The sequence below is a fragment of the Microtus oregoni genome, unplaced genomic scaffold, assembly GCF_018167655.1.
Source record: "Microtus oregoni isolate MIOR12 unplaced genomic scaffold, Mior012 000021F_ref0000039, whole genome shotgun sequence".
Taxonomy (NCBI): Eukaryota; Metazoa; Chordata; class Mammalia; order Rodentia; family Cricetidae; genus Microtus; species Microtus oregoni.
Genome location: NW_024543080.1, coordinates 10,968,287 through 10,984,083, shown reverse-complemented (window position 1 = coordinate 10,984,083; position 15,797 = coordinate 10,968,287). Strand labels below are relative to the sequence as shown.

The following is a 15,797-nucleotide window of genomic DNA, read 5'->3' as shown; positions in this document are numbered from 1 at the left end:
AAAATTATATATATACTGTAAGTATTGATTTTTTATATCTATTTATATGTTTTATTGAACACTTCTTTATAAATGTGTAGAGCTGGTTTTGGAGTTCAACTATGGCTCAGTCCCTCTTCAATTCCAAGCCTGTTGATAAGAGATATTTCAGAGTTTCTGTCTCAGGTCAGGAGCCATGAAATGGTACAGAATAAGAATAATTTTATATTTGATAAACTTTCTTTGCCTTTCCTCATATCTGTGTCTTTCTTTATATGTCAGTATATGTCCTTGTTGTTAATGTTTAAATTTCCCATAACAAGCAACATATTTTCCTACAGTAATCTTTGAAGTTTCCAGGATGAAGATGGGGCCCCACAACATCAACTCAATCTGGCTTTTATGACGTCATGAATTTGTTTTTTTTTAAGCGCTAATATTAGACCTGTTTTTTGGTACCAACTACAAGAGACAATTTCGAATGATGCACATTTTTGACAACACTCTGGCCGGACCTTCTCAAAACGCTCAGAGACTAGTTATAATTTTCTTAAGTCAAAGGTTAATTTGGGAATTTTACCATCATTTGCTTTCACAGGGGCCCCTAAGAAGAACGTCGCCCCCATATCAGCTAGAAGCAATCTAAGAGGACGATGTCCCCTCTCACAACAGAGTTTGCCCACAGGGTTAGGGACATCTTTTCGTGGTTGGTTTAGGGTTGAGGGGATGGGGAGATATTGTATGGAATTATGGGTATATACAAAAAAAGGGGGATTAACTGGTTTGATGGGATTATTGGTATTTGTGACTTACTGTTTTTAGAAAATTATATTGGTACTGTTTCTTGTATATTGATATATTGAATATTGAATGTGAGTGTTCCTACCTCTATTTTTGTATAAGAGTATGCTTATATTGTATGGATACATCTATCATATCACAATGCACATTTCTACCTCTGGTACTATTTATGTAATAACATTGTTTACATTTTGATATGTAATGACATTGTTTACAGGTGAAGATCATTGTCTTCATATATTGCACAGTTGTTTATTCTCTTAGTTTTCAAATTAGATAGGTATTGAGAATTATATGTTTGTCATATTTATTGTTAGGTTAATCAGGTCTTTTAGATGCATAGAGATTATTTTTAGGATAGATAGTATAATCTTCAGCCTCTTTGAAGAGCTGTAGAAAATGGCCTTTAATCTAACCTAGAATTCTGTGCCAACGAAACACAATTACTCCTGGCAACACCACTCAACTCCTGAGAGAACATTGAGCACCAAAGACACACTCCACTGGGAGCTTGTCTTCTTGGCAGAACTGGCCTTTGGGTTAAGAAAAACCCATACCTCAACTACTGACTAAGATATGAAACAGGATTGTCTTATCTTGCCAAGACAGGGTAGGATAATTCTAAGAAAGTTCCTTGCATTTGATAATAGTATGTCAGTTATGTTAGGCCTTAGCCAGAGTTGGTTGACTCAACATTGCAAACGAGACTTTGGGTGATTGCCCAGGTAGTCAGTTGTCTCTGTCATTTGTTGCATATTTTGGATATCTCTCATTTGTTAAGTAATATTTATTCCCTTCTCAGATCTTTGATGGAGTTGAAGATTATTTAATAGTAGTTACTCTCTACATTATTTAGACTCCTTGACATAGAATGCCTAGCAAAACTTTTGTTCTCAATATTGTTTGTTATATTTATCATTTGTTATTATTGTTTATAGTTATATTTGGTTTAGTTCTGTCTTATTTAGACAAAAGGGGGAGATGTAGGGTTAAAACAGCCCCTTTAGGGGGAGGGGTTTGCCTCGGGCGAATGCCTACAGATAAATGGGAGCGCGGGAGGCAGCTCTGTCTTTTCCTTCCTACCTCCTGTGCCATGCGGGAACTTCGGTTCTGTAAGTTTATCATTAAAGTGTAAATATTCTTTAATATCTGTATTGCATTTATTTACGCCGATACAAACTCAATTTAATATTGACATTTGGTGATATGTGAAAATTATGTGGAATTCAAATTCTAGAACCCAAATGCTTATTTGAAACCTTTACTGTGTTAAATACCTAGATATTAGTTCAGAAGTAGTCACTCAGTGAATGAATGTTAACTCAGTTTCTGGATACTTTCATGCATCTTTATTCTTTTTCTTTCTATTATTTAGAGTACCAATTACTCCCCCCCCCAAAAAAAAGGTAAGTGAAGATTGGGATTGGAAAGATGGCTCAGTAGGTGAGAAGGTCCAGGTTTAGTTACCATTACCCACATTGGGGATCCAGGTGTAGAGGATCTGATGCCCTTTTTTGACCTCTGCAGGCACTGCACATGTGTGGCATACACACAGGCAAAACATTTATACACATAAAATTTAAAAAAAATGAAATTGAGAAAGAAGCTAAACTAACGAGAAAGCACACGATGATCACTTAGGGTAACATGGAGCAGAGAAAGAAAGGTATCCATGAGGTTGAATTGTTCTGTGCTTTGTTTCACTCAGCTGTTCTTTAGCTAAAGCCCTGATTCCAGTGAAATTAATAGTAGTTGTGAAAATATAGTCCATTACTTTTGGGTTTGGAATTTACGACAGTGAACTACCAAATAGTTAAATATTACAGATTCATTCAAAAGAACAGTGGTATGTGTCTACCTCTGCATTATTCTGACTTTTGATTTATGCTTTTTGGCATTGCTGGAATGGTCTTGACCATATATTTCCTTTTTATTGAAAAAATTTTCTGTACTGCTTGTGTTTACTTCTTTTTCAGCATTTAGACTTGAGCCTCATCTTCCACTTATTTAACCAGAGATCTAAATGTTCTGTGGGTGGCCTCTTGGTTCGGACCTCAAATGGTGAAGATTCTTTGCTGGAAAGTTTCTACTTGCTCCCTAGGAAATAAACATCATTTATCCCCTTGACTCTGGCTGTTCATGGGGATTGCTTCTTCTTTACACTGCTTAAACACCATAAACCACTTCTATTTCTCTTAAGGTTTATTTTTACTTATTTGTATTTGTTTGTGTGTTTGTGTGATTGTCTGTTATCTGTATGAGGGTGCCCCAGAAGATAGAATAGGTAGTCAGAACCCCTGGAGCTGCAGTTACAGGAATTTGCGAGTTGCCTGATGAATGGGCTGGGAAGTGAACTAGGATCCTCTCGATGCTCATCAAGTTCTGACTGCTGAGCCATCTCTCCAGCCTAACAACTCATTACTTACATTTTAGATATTGCATGTGGGAGGCAGACTTAAGTCTGTGTTATTCCTTAATCTGTAAAGGTCTTTTCAGGATAACACTGATCTGCTTTATCAAGTCCATTTCTCGGCTTGATGTGAAGGGGAAATATCAACTCCTTACATGTTAAGTTGATGATAATAAATGCAAGACATGAAAGTTCATCTACTTCCAAACATAATATCTTTACATGCTCTCTCTTTACCTTCACTTTCTGGTACCTACTCTTGATGAATGACTGAGTTTAGAGTCTATTTTTCAAGCGAGTGCTTCTTGGTCATAGTTTTTTTGTTTGTTTTTGTTTTGGCATATGTTATGGCTATAACTTGTGATTTAGCAGTTGTAACATCTGTCACTGCAACCTGTCTAATGAATATACATGGAAGATACAATGGAAGTGATTGCAAACCTCCTCCTTCCTGGGGTGAGGGCAGTGCCTGATTAGTTCACTCTGCATAGTTCTTTCTGTTTCTGTCTGCGTCGGTGTTGTTTTCCCGTTGTAAACTGAAATAGATATTGTATGGGAAAGAGAAACTCTTATACATGTAAACCTGTTGTAGAATATTATTGTAAGTTGTGTTGCTTTTGTTTATGCGTGGAACATTTGTTTTAATGATGTAAAGGTGTGTTGCTTATGTTTATGTTGCATTTGTTTAACTCTGTAAAGCTGTGATTCTTTGCCTGTCTAAAATGCCTGATGGTTTAATAAAGAGCTGAATGGCTAATAGTGAGGCAGGAGCAAGGATAGGTGGGGCTGTCAGGCAGAGGGGATAGATAGAAGTACAAATCTGGGAGAAGAAGAAAGAAGGAGCAAGATAGAACAAGAAGAGGAGTACATCAGGGGCCACCACCCAGCCCCATAGCAAGCCACAGGGAAAGAAGTGAGGAAGGGTATACAGAAATAGAGAAAGATAGAAGTTCAGAGGCAAAAGAAAGATGGGATCATTTAAGATAAGAAAAGCTTGCTAGAAACAAGCCAAGCTTAAGGCCAGGCAGTCATAACTGAGGATAAGTGTGTGTGTGTGTGAGTGATTTATTTGGGAGCTGGGTAGTAGGCCACCTCAAAAGCCAAAGAATAAAGAGTAAAAACCAAACAACAGTTTCACATCCAACGTGGGGCTAGAGTAAAAGAAACTCCAACAACAGTATTTCAACCACATTTTTCCCTCTGTCCACTCCTTCCGTTCCCTCCCTCCCTCCGTCCCTCCCTCCGTCCCTCCCTCCGTCCCTCCCTCCGTCCCTCCCTCCGTCCCTCCCTCCCTCCCTCCCTCCCTCCCTCCCTCCCTCCCTCCCTCCCATGAACTCCCACTCTGTTTCTGTTCAGAAAGGGGCAGGCCTCCCATTGTGTGAGCTCCTATGAGCCCAGGTTAGTTGCCTTGTAGGTTCCCTTAGGATGATGTTAACATTCTCATATATTGCTTACATGACTTATCATAATTTCGTCATGTACAAATGTAGATATTGTTTTTTCTCACTCATGTGGAGAATATAAAATTGTTTATATAAAACCAGAGACTGGACAAGTGGTCACTAGGAAGTGCTGAGAAGAGGAGAACAAAGAGAGGTCAGATGACAAGTGACTAAGTGCAGTCAGATGATAGAAAAATGAAAATTATAAACACAAATAAATGATGTAATTCAAGGAGATATACATGGTAATCTCCTTGATTATTAAACAGTCTGTAGATGTATCAAGTTATCACACTGCACCTCAATATGTACAATAAAATATTTTTAATGATTAAAAAGAATGTCTTCATGCTTAAATTGATCAGAAAAAAACACAGAAAAATTGACATAAAAGGAAAAACTCAGTGACCTCATAATTTTTCCTATTATATTAATAAAACATATTGGAAATTTGTAGACATATTTTTTCCTTCCCTGTTCAATATTGGAGAAGAATCTACACTTAAGGAAGAATTTTATGGGTAGGACATATTGCATAGAGGAAACATAGGCTTTGGAGTAAGAAATCGTATTTCTGTAGTAACAAATCACGGGTCTTTAGCTTTCAGATTCATTTGTTAGTGCATTGGTTGTTTACTTATAGAGCTACTAAGTTCAACAAATAGGAACTGTGCCTGCTTTATTCATTAATGTAATCTCAATCCCCAAATCTTTCCAAACAAAACAACACAAAATAAAAGAATACTACATCTCTAGTTTTAGAATAAATACATTGGACTAAAAGTCACTTGAGGACAAAGTCTGAGGACAAACTTTGGGGAGTGAATATTTACTCCCTTAACTGTAATGAGTGCCATGAGTCATATGTCAAAACTCATAAAAATATGCTACATGTGCAATCTTTCTTATATTTATTATCCTTCATAAAGTATTAAGTGTTAGTGCAGTCAATGTTAATAACCACAAGGGTAAAAATGCATAGCAAACAAAAAATTATGTTTCCTCTCCCTCTTCAAATTGCCAAGTTTTCCTGCTGTAAAGTCAAAAAACCCATGTGACTGAAAAGACAAGCAAAATACGTACTTACCACAGGCGACAGAATAGGCAATGAGTCCAATGACTACAGCAGCAACCACCGTCATTAAGATGACAAGGATAATCTTTCCACACCTTGTTAGCTTTATTTTTGTTTTGGACTCTGTTCTGAGTAAAAGGACAGGAAGGTGTCAGTAAGAGTTTGATTTTGGATCTTGGAAATACATATCAGTTTAGTTTTAAGTGTAAAAGTGTGTTATTTTACATGAATGATGTGGTCAGTAGACTGATGACTTTGGAAACAGTGCAGAGTTGGTGGATGTGGTATTAGGGATGCTTATTTTTCAGTACCTATAATTGATAATGGTTATACTAAATCATTATTCATTTATTCTTTCCAAGAATAAATATAATTGTTTTTCTCTGCCAGGAAGAGTCACTTCTGTCCTTATGGAGCTTACAAACTACTGAGTAGAGAGAGAAAGGACAAAAATAAGTACATAATTGCAATCTGTAACTGGTACAAGGTTTTAAGTGCTATAGGAAAAGTAGGACCGGGAAAGATCAGATTTGGGTTCTTATGTTAGCTGCAGGTGTGATAAGCTGCTACTAAGTAGAGTGGTCAGGGTAGACCCCAGCAGGCAAAGTGTGAGAATACTTAACACATGTGTAGGAGTTATGCATACCAACATACATGTGGAAAACTTAAGGCAAAGTCAATGATGCAAGGGAGGTCCATGGGTAAGGACAAGTTCGGCGTGTTAGGTAATTATGGCTGGAGCAGAGGATGAAGGAAAAATAGTGGGAAAGTAAGATTGAGAGGCATCAAGGCCCAGATTTCCTGAGCCTCATGATAATGATTTGGGGTTTTCTCAGCTAAATGGCAGCATTGAGCAGCTTTGAGTGGTGGATTGTGATATCTTGGTCTAATGTCTTGATGGAACACCTTTGGATGCTGTGAAGAAGGAATTACAGAGGGGCAGGTAGAAGAAACTACAGAGGGGCAGGTATAAGTAGGAGAGGGGCAGGATAGAAAATATTACAATGATTGAAACAGCTAATGGTGTTGACTGAGACTGGAGAAATAGAGGTAGAGCAAAGAGGTTGAATTTTGAATATATTTTAAGTATAATACTGATAGAGAACTCTTAATGGAAAGATGGGTTGTAAGAGGAAAGGAAGATGTTTTCCAGATATTTACCTGGATCACTTAAATTATGGTGCTGTCATCATGTAAGATGAAAAGGCTTTTTATGCAACTGTATTGATGTTAGGGATGTTCAACAGGTATTCATGAGACAGTGTGGGTCAGATATACAAGTGTGCAATTTGCAAAAGGAGTGTGAGTTCATCATGTTAATATTTCATCCCTGATCATGTAGATGAGAGTCTGACAGGGGATGTCAATACCAAAGGAGTCAGGGTAGGTAGAGAAGAAGACAAAGATAGAATCTCCTGTGTAGTTTTTGTTAGCGTGTTAGAAAGAAGGATCTGGCAGAGAATAGATGCCAAGGAAAACAACCAGTGTGAGGCGGGAAAGGCAGGAATGTGGATCCTTGAGGCCAGTGAAGGTGAATCAAGGACAAGGAACAAGCTAAACTGTGCTTAAAGGTAGCTCAGATATATTATGGAATGAGGATGGAAATCATAGATGGGCATCATAAAGGTGATTTTGATAGGAAGCTTTAGGAATAACACAGGGTTAAAAAGACAATGGACAAAATCTCCTGAGTAATTGGGAGCATGGGGACATTGGGGGAGGGTTGAAGGGAAAGGCAGTGACAGGGAGGGGAGCAGAGAAAAATGTATAGCTCGATATAAACCAATAAAAAAGACAACGGAATTAGTGTAAACAGGGTCTTGACCACTGATCTTTCCTTCAAAGAGTTTGCTAAAAAGGGGAGCAAAGAAAAGGCATTATACTCAGGAGAGGAAGTAGAATAATGACTTAAAAAAATCCTTGAATACTCATAAAAAAGAGACTAGTTGGACAGATTGCCACATTCCTATTTCATAAACTTAAGAATTATTCAATTTTTATAATAATACTTACTTCATGTTATTTTTATTTGTTTGTTTGTTTTGAGACAGGGTTTTTCTGTGTAACAGCCCTGGCTATCGTGGAACTAGCTTTTGTAGACCAGGCTGTCCTCTAACTCAGAGATCCTACCTCTGCCTCTTGAATGCTAGGATTAAAAGTGTACGTCATCACCGCCTGGCACTCCCCGCCCCCTTTAACTTCATGGTCTTATGTAGCTTTTCCAAGTAGTTGCAATGAATTCACCTAGGTAATTTATATTTCATCTAAAAATTAAGAGTACTTTTCTGTGACCACTGATACACCTAGTGGAGCCACCATCAACTTCTTAACACCCATCAATACAGACTTCACATTTAACATCTTCAAAATGTCTTATACATATTTTTGTTTGAGCTGAACTGAAATCAGAATTTCTGCATTGCATTTCATTGCTGTATGTCTCAATGTTTTAAACCTGGAATTCAAATTCTACTTCTTTCTTTTCCTTTCTGACATTACTCTGTTGGGGTTACTGGTCAAATTATTTTATAGAATGCTTTCTTTAGATATGTTTCTGTATTTATTTTTAAGTTTAAAATCAATGTTCAACTTTGACGTGATTACAGACTTTTATGCAACTATAAAAATAATAGAAATTCCTTGTATCCTTAGAACAATTTTCCTTGACAGTAATCTATACTATACTATCACAACCTGGACATTGGCATGCACAGAGCCAAGATACTGGGCATCTATCAACAGAAGTCCCTAATGTTTTTTTTTAACTATGTAGTTCCTCCATCTCTTGTTCTCTTTCCCTCCTTAAGCCCTGACAATCCCCATTCTGTTTTCCCTTCCTATGGCTTTGTATTGCAAGAACATTATAGAATAAAATCATACACTAGGTAACTTTTAGGGATCTGTTGTTTTTTTATTCAGATGTGGAATTCTTCATTATTACTTACAAATCATGATGGGGTTGCAAATTTTAAACATTATATACATATTGGAAATAAAAGATGCACAGTCTCGAAGAATAAACAAATTTTTAATTCATTTTAAAACTCTATGTGTATGTGTGTATGTGGTTGGGTGCAAATTCCTATGGATATATAAGTGGAGGTCAGAGATCAATGTTGTGTGTCTTTCTCTCTCCATCTTTTTAATAAGCATATCCAAATTTATTTTAATGACATACAATTTTAGAAACTTTGTATGTTAGTTAGAGCCCAGGTTCTCTGGAATAGGATCCTAGAATTATGAAAATGTGTCATATTTCTTTGCAAAGCCGAGAGTCATCTAATTCAAAGTCACAGTCTCAGAAAGCAAACTGTCTCTTCAGTCAGTTTCACCTCTGTTTTTGAGACATTCACCTGATTCGGGAATTCTGATCCCATCAGACCCCTAAGATCTACCCATCTTTGCCACTCCCACACTGTGAGTATATGCACTGTACTCCTAAACTTGGCCTTTCAAGTGAGGCCAACTTACACAGCAAAAACTTCACCTACCCAGCCCTCTCCTGTCCTCCTGAAACCGAAAAACTTCTGTAAAGCAAAGGATACAGTCAATAAGACAAAATGGCAGCCAACTGAATAGGAAAAGATCTTCACCAACCCCATATCAGACAAAGAACTGGTCTCCAAAATATGTAGAGAACTCAAGAAACTAGACATCAAAATATCAAATAATCCAATTTAAAAATGGATACAAATCTAAAGAGAGAATTCTCAACAGAAGAATCTCAAATGACTTAATGACACTTAAGGAATTGCTCAATATCCTTAGCCATCAGGATAATGCAAATCAAAATGACTCGGAGATACCATCTTATATCAGTCAGAATGGCTAAGATTAAAAACATCAATGACAGCTTATGCTGGAGAGGGTGCAGAGTAGGGGGAACACTCCTCCATGGCTGGTGGGAATGCAAACTTATACAGCTACTTTGGAAACCAGTATGGTGATTTCTCAGAAAACTGGTAATCAATCTATCTCAAGACCCAGAAATACTACCCTTGGGCATATATCCAAAGGATGCAGGGTCATACCACAAGGACATGTGCTCAACTATGTTCATAGCAGCATTATTCATAATAGCCAGAACCTGGAAACAATCTAAATGATCCTCTAACAAAGAATGGATAAAGAAAATGTGGTACATTTACACAATGGAGTACTACTCAGTGGTAAAAAAAAATACAATGACATTTTGAAATTTACAGGCAAATGAAGGGAATAAGAAAAAAAAAAACATCCTGAGTGAGGTAACCCAGACCCAGAAATACAAGCTTTGAATTTACTCACTCATAAGTGGATATTAGATGTAAAGAAAAGGATAACCAGGTTATAGTCCAGGAACCCAGAGAAGCCAGATGACAAGGAGAACTCTAAGAGAGTCATACATGGATTTCCATGGGAAGGGGAAATACAAGAACTCCTGAGAAAATTGGGAGCATGGTGGGTAGAGAAGGAGGGGAAGAAGGGGAGAAGAGGGGAGAAAGGAAGGGGAGGAGAACATGATGGAACAGGATGGCTGAGATAGGAGAAGGAGAGAGAGGGAGAGAAAGACAAGAGTTATCTTGATTGATGGAGTCATTATGAGACTAGCATGAAACCTGGCACTAGGGAAATTTCCACGAATCCACAAGGATGACCCCAACTACGACCCTAAGCAGTAGTGGAGAGAGTACCTGAACTGGCCTTCCTCTGTAATCAAATTGATGACGACCTTAATTGTCATCACAGAAACTTCATCCAGCTACTGATGGAAGCAGATGCGGAGATCCACAGCTAGCGCTGGGCCGAGCTTCCAGAGTCCAGTTGAAGAGAGGGAGAAGTGATAATATGAGCAAAGGGGTCAAAACCATGGTGGGAATATCCACAGAGACAGCTGACCTGAGCTAGTGGGAGCTCACTGACTCCAGATTGAAAAGAGGGAAACCTTTTTATAGGGGTCCTCTGAATGGGGGTGATAGTTGTGTGGCTGGGGCTGTCTGTGGGGCCGCTGGCAATGGGACCAGGATTTATCCCTAGTTCTTAAACTGGCTTTCGGAGTTCATTCTCTTTGGAGGGATACCGTGCTCAGTCTAGAGAGGGCCTACATTCTGCCTCAAAGTGCCAGACTTTGTTAATTCTATATGGTAAGCCCCACCCTCCGAGGAGTAGATGAGCGATGGGGTGGATAGAAAGTGAAGGGAGCAGAAGGAGAGGAGGGAGAGGGAAATGGGATTGGTATGTAAAATAGAAAAGATTGTTTTAAAAATAAATAAATGAATACAAAATCTATCATAAGATACTGTCTTATGATTTACATATTGGAAAGCAACTTTATTTTAGTATATTTATGTTTCAGAACTGTAAATTCTATTTTATTTTTCACAAATGTGGAAACAGTGTCTTTAGAAATTAAGTGAAGAATTTATTGTACCCATATTTGCTAACCACTTTACATTTTTTTCCTTATAAATATAACATGAAAGAACTGTACAAAATTAACTTGTTCTATGTGCTCTGTCTTGCTATCAGGTCTCAGGACTGCCATAACAAGTTCCACAGACTAGTCATGGTAGCACATGCTACCAAGGTGGAAACATGAGAATAAGATACTGGCAGATTCACAAACTCCCAAGGTCAAGTTCCTTACCTTATAGGTGAAGGGTCTCTCCTTGACACATCACACTGTTCTTTTGTTCTCATGTCCTGACTCCTCCTTGTATAAGTACAGCCATACTGTGTTACATTCTATCCAATAACCTCACCTTAAGAAAATCACTCCATTTAAGCTTTTCCTGAATGCATTCACACTCTGAGATATCAGTGGCAAGAATTTTAATGTATGAATGGGAGGTCACAATTCAACCCATTATATATATAAAATATATATTATATATAAAATTTCATTTTGTATTAACATTATGATTTAATATTAGTATATGAATATTTATCAATATTTTCTTTTATGTTAACACAAATTCATATTTTGTTTTATTTGCCATATTATCTACTTTATGTTCTATTTTATGTACTCTGTATACTACCTCTCTATGTATGTATGTATGTATTACACACTTACATGCTTATATGAATGTAGATATGTCTAACATGAAGAAGCATAAATATATATTTTGGTGATTATATGAAGTACTGGTCACTTTGAATCACTTATATTAGTGCCTACTTTATTTTAATTTTTTATTTTGTAATGAAATCAAATATCTATTAGGAAGCTCACTTTTTATTTACTTCTCACTGATTCCCTGAATGGATAATTTTTTCTAAAGAAGCAGTGTCAGATAGGGTTCCATCATTGATGACAATTCCATGTTTTTTCAGAACTTTTATTTTACCTAGATAAGATTCTCATCATAGAAAAGTACATTGTCTAAATTGTTTTCACTAGAAATTTGGTGTCTTTCAATATTTCCATATGATGCCTTAGAACTTTTTGAGCTTGAAGAAGAGAAGGAATTATTCCAGATATATAATATCCCATTATCCCCACTTTTTTCTAGATAAGCCTTGAATTCCTGAGTCAAGAGAATATTCTGATTTAGACTGATAATATATTTTCTCCCTTGAATCAACTCACATATTGAATCTAGAATGGTGTTTAACATTTTGGATGAAGTAATTGACTCAATGATATGATAAATCCTGGCAACGTAATCCTATACATGAACATGTGTTCTCAGACATTTTCTTCCACACTTTGCTAGTAAATGCATTCATATTTTATTTTTACTCAGTCAACTTGCCACAGAATAATGAAATTGCCAATGAAAACATTGCATATGATGTTTGTGATGTGGTAAATAGTTAGGGTCTATTTTTCAACTCTTTTAAACATGTCCTTATTATAGATCAAGCTATATAAGATTCTGCTTTTAAAATCAAAAATGAGTCTTAACAGTTTTATAAGAATTTAATAGTTTATAGATATTTTAAACCATTTACGGTTTTACCTTCTAATTTTTACAAAGCTATACAAAAGTGATTCTTGGATACAAAAATATGTCTCATAGAGCATATGACTTCAAACTTTCTTAATGTAACTTTCCTGGTGGAAGAAACTTCCTGGTGGGGTGCTGGGAGGGAATTTCCAAACCACCCATCCTGTGTTTCTGATTTTAAAGAAGGGGAGACAACCTTTATAGTGATCTTTCTCTGTAGGGGGCAGTAAAGGGGGCAGAGGAGCTGTCCTCTGACTAACCTCATAACTTAGGCAAGGTGAGGATCAGGGCTTCCCTCACAGCCCAGAAAGCCTTCTTTTCCAAAGGCTTTCTTAGTTCACTGTGGAGCAGCACGGTCCTAAACTGAAGAGGAAAGTCCCACACTGTTATTATTCTTTTCTATAGAACATTCTTACAAACATCACATGTGAATTCTGCTTCTCTAATAGAGGAAATGTTTGAAAATCAAACTGCCCAACATTAAACAGAAATTGAGTCTCGGTCAGTAGTTGAGGTAAAGAACAGGAAAACTTGATTTGATTTGAGCAACATGTTTATCTTCCATGTGTGTTTCACTAACAAAGTATACATCAGAATCATTCAGGTGCAGTAATGATAAGATTAGCAATGGATTATTTATAAAGGATGTTCAGAGATTTCCGACTTTAGCCTCGACTTAAAATTATTAATTCTTTGAGATAAAACTAGAGTCTGTCTTCACAGTATTGCTCAGATAGTATTTATGAAGTATAAGAGGTTGATCAAGTTGATCTGAAAGAGCCAGAATACATCCCTTAGGACCTGAGGTTTTATAAGATTTGTTAAGTAAGTATTGACAGTAACATAATTTTATGGAAAATATCTCAATATTTTCTAATAGATAGATAAGTTAAATATTATTGTGAAAGTAAAAAGTAGAATTATTAAAGCTGTGTATTGAGAAGTTGCAGCATGCCAATATGCTGGTCACCTAGAATCTAGATTTTGCACAGATGTGTAATTTTTAAAATATAGTAGTTCCCAATGAGTTTATCAATGTCTGCATTTTGTGATAGTGCTGGAAAGAATAATGTGTATGAAAACAATTATCTTCATGCTTATCTGATTAGCTTAAAAAATAAAATGTAGATATAAAAATTCTGGTCCATCTACCTCCTTCATAATAGCAGGTCAGCATGTTCCTTTGTCTTTCAGGCCAATTACATCATTGCTAATGTCAAGTATAAAGATCTTCTCTTTTTAGTTTTGCCTTTACTTCTGAACTGAACGTAAAACCATGCCGCTAAAAGTATAGAGTAGTGAAGCACTGTGGTGTTCTAATAAGTAAAAATAAGACCTCCATTGTGTTGTTACCACTTCCAAGCCGGGAGATTGCATTGTAAATGAAACAGCAAGCACAGCTACGTCTCCATCAGCCATACTGCTAGAAGCACAGACACACATTCCTTTCTGTACTCATAGTGAAATTGTATTTCAAAGCTACGATAGCCCCGACTCCTCAAGTTTCAGTTGTTATACAAGAGCACCTTATTTATAATTGAAAGGTTTCTCAGGAAATTTAGAGTAAACTCCGACGGTGAAAACTTTCCCACTAACTCTGTTTTCCTTCTGTATTGACTTTGGATTGTTTGTATTTCCATAAAGGGTGGAAGGAACTGCTCATTTGTTTTGTTTTGTTTTGCCGATTTTAGGAGAATTGTACATTTTTAAGAACCTTAAATCTTTAATCTAACTACAAGCTAACTAACTGCTTTAATCTTTCGGAGTGGTGGTAAAGCCTCCTGCTGACCCCTCCCCCTCCCCTTATACACACCTGTTCCGCAGGGATGTCCATGGCTCCTCGCTCCGCTGAGGCTGTCCCCTTGCCATCTTCCCCTTGAGTGCTGCCTGGCACAGTCATCCTCCACCTATTTAGCTTACAAGAATCTCTGGCTTTTATGTGTTTTATGATAATGGCATAATGATAATACTTAGCACTTACACAACTTTTCATCTTCAAAGTGCTTTCCAAACATTTTGCTAATTAATTTTAAAACATTAGTAAACCGTGAGCTGTGTATATGCCAATCCATAAATAATAAATAGTTGTATCACCCCAATGGGAGCAAGACTTAGAATTAAATTGTCCAGACTAAGGAAGTAGCAGGACTGACCAGTCTGAGAAAGGTGTTTTTTTTTTTTTTTTTTTTTTTTTTTTTTTTTTGTTCCCTGCATCGAGAGACACTTGTTGCTCTTCCTACTTCTTGCTTAGACTTCACTCCCACACCTTCTGGCAACTTCCCTTTTGTTCCCTATGAACAGCCAATGGCTCTTGAAGCCCTAACCTTCCATTAGGATCTGAATGTTTTCCAGCTCATAACTCGCTAGCAACCATGTATCATCCTTCCGCAAATTCCCTTCTGAATTTTTACTGCCACTTTAATTCCAGTGCTCTTTAAAGAATGTTCGATACTCTCAAATCTACAGGGTGTTGATTTTTAATTAAAAGATATATGGGTTTAACCAGCAATTTCCCTCGTCTTGGACAGCATCCTGGCTTCTCGTGCTGGTGTATAGGCGAGATACGACACATTTTAATGTTCAGTTATAGGGAAGAAATTGAGTTTGCTAGAGGCCAGGAACACAGTAAGGGTGTAAGTTTTTAATGCTGCAGGAAAAAAAAAGATTTCGTTGTTTAATTGTCTTTTCTTTCTTTTTTCTTAAATAGGTCTCATCATATGGCCTGGGCAGGCCCTGAATTTGCAATCCTTACAAGTGTGGAGATTATAGGTGTGTGCCACTCACACGGGGCAACAGTCATTTTAAAAGAGATTCAAACTCATGATGCCTGTGCAGCTGTCTTCCTTTTTCTCAAAACGTGTCTACGGAATGATAATCAGAGATAGCATGATAAAGCAATAATAATGATAATAATAATAGCAACGAAGGATCGTGCTGGCAGTATGCATTTCAATTGCTGGCTGATAGGATCTTGATCAGAGATCTTTCAGTACCATTTAAGAATTTCTACCTCATCTCTATTTAATTCATCACCACAGAGATAGCATGATAAAGCAATAATAACGATAATAATAATAGCAATGAAGAATCATACTGGCAGTATGCATTTCACTTGCTGGCTGATAGGATCTTGATCAGAGATCTGTCAGCACCATTTA

The 15,797-nt window shown here is 37.0% G+C and overlaps 1 protein-coding gene across 1 annotated transcript in view; it reads right to left on the bottom strand.

Moving 5' to 3' along the window:
- Positions 1-14,508, bottom strand: part of LOC121460950 (transmembrane protease serine 11C) — a 53,484-nt gene extending 38,976 nt beyond the window's left edge. Inside the window, exons 1-2 of the mRNA XM_041671648.1 lie at positions 14,453-14,508; positions 5,720-5,835 (exon numbers count right to left, since the gene is read on the bottom strand). Coding sequence (XP_041527582.1) covers positions 5,720-5,835; positions 14,453-14,508 — 172 coding nt within the window. The remainder of the gene's footprint in view (positions 1-5,719; positions 5,836-14,452) is intronic.
- Positions 14,509-15,797: the final 1,289 nt, after the last annotated feature.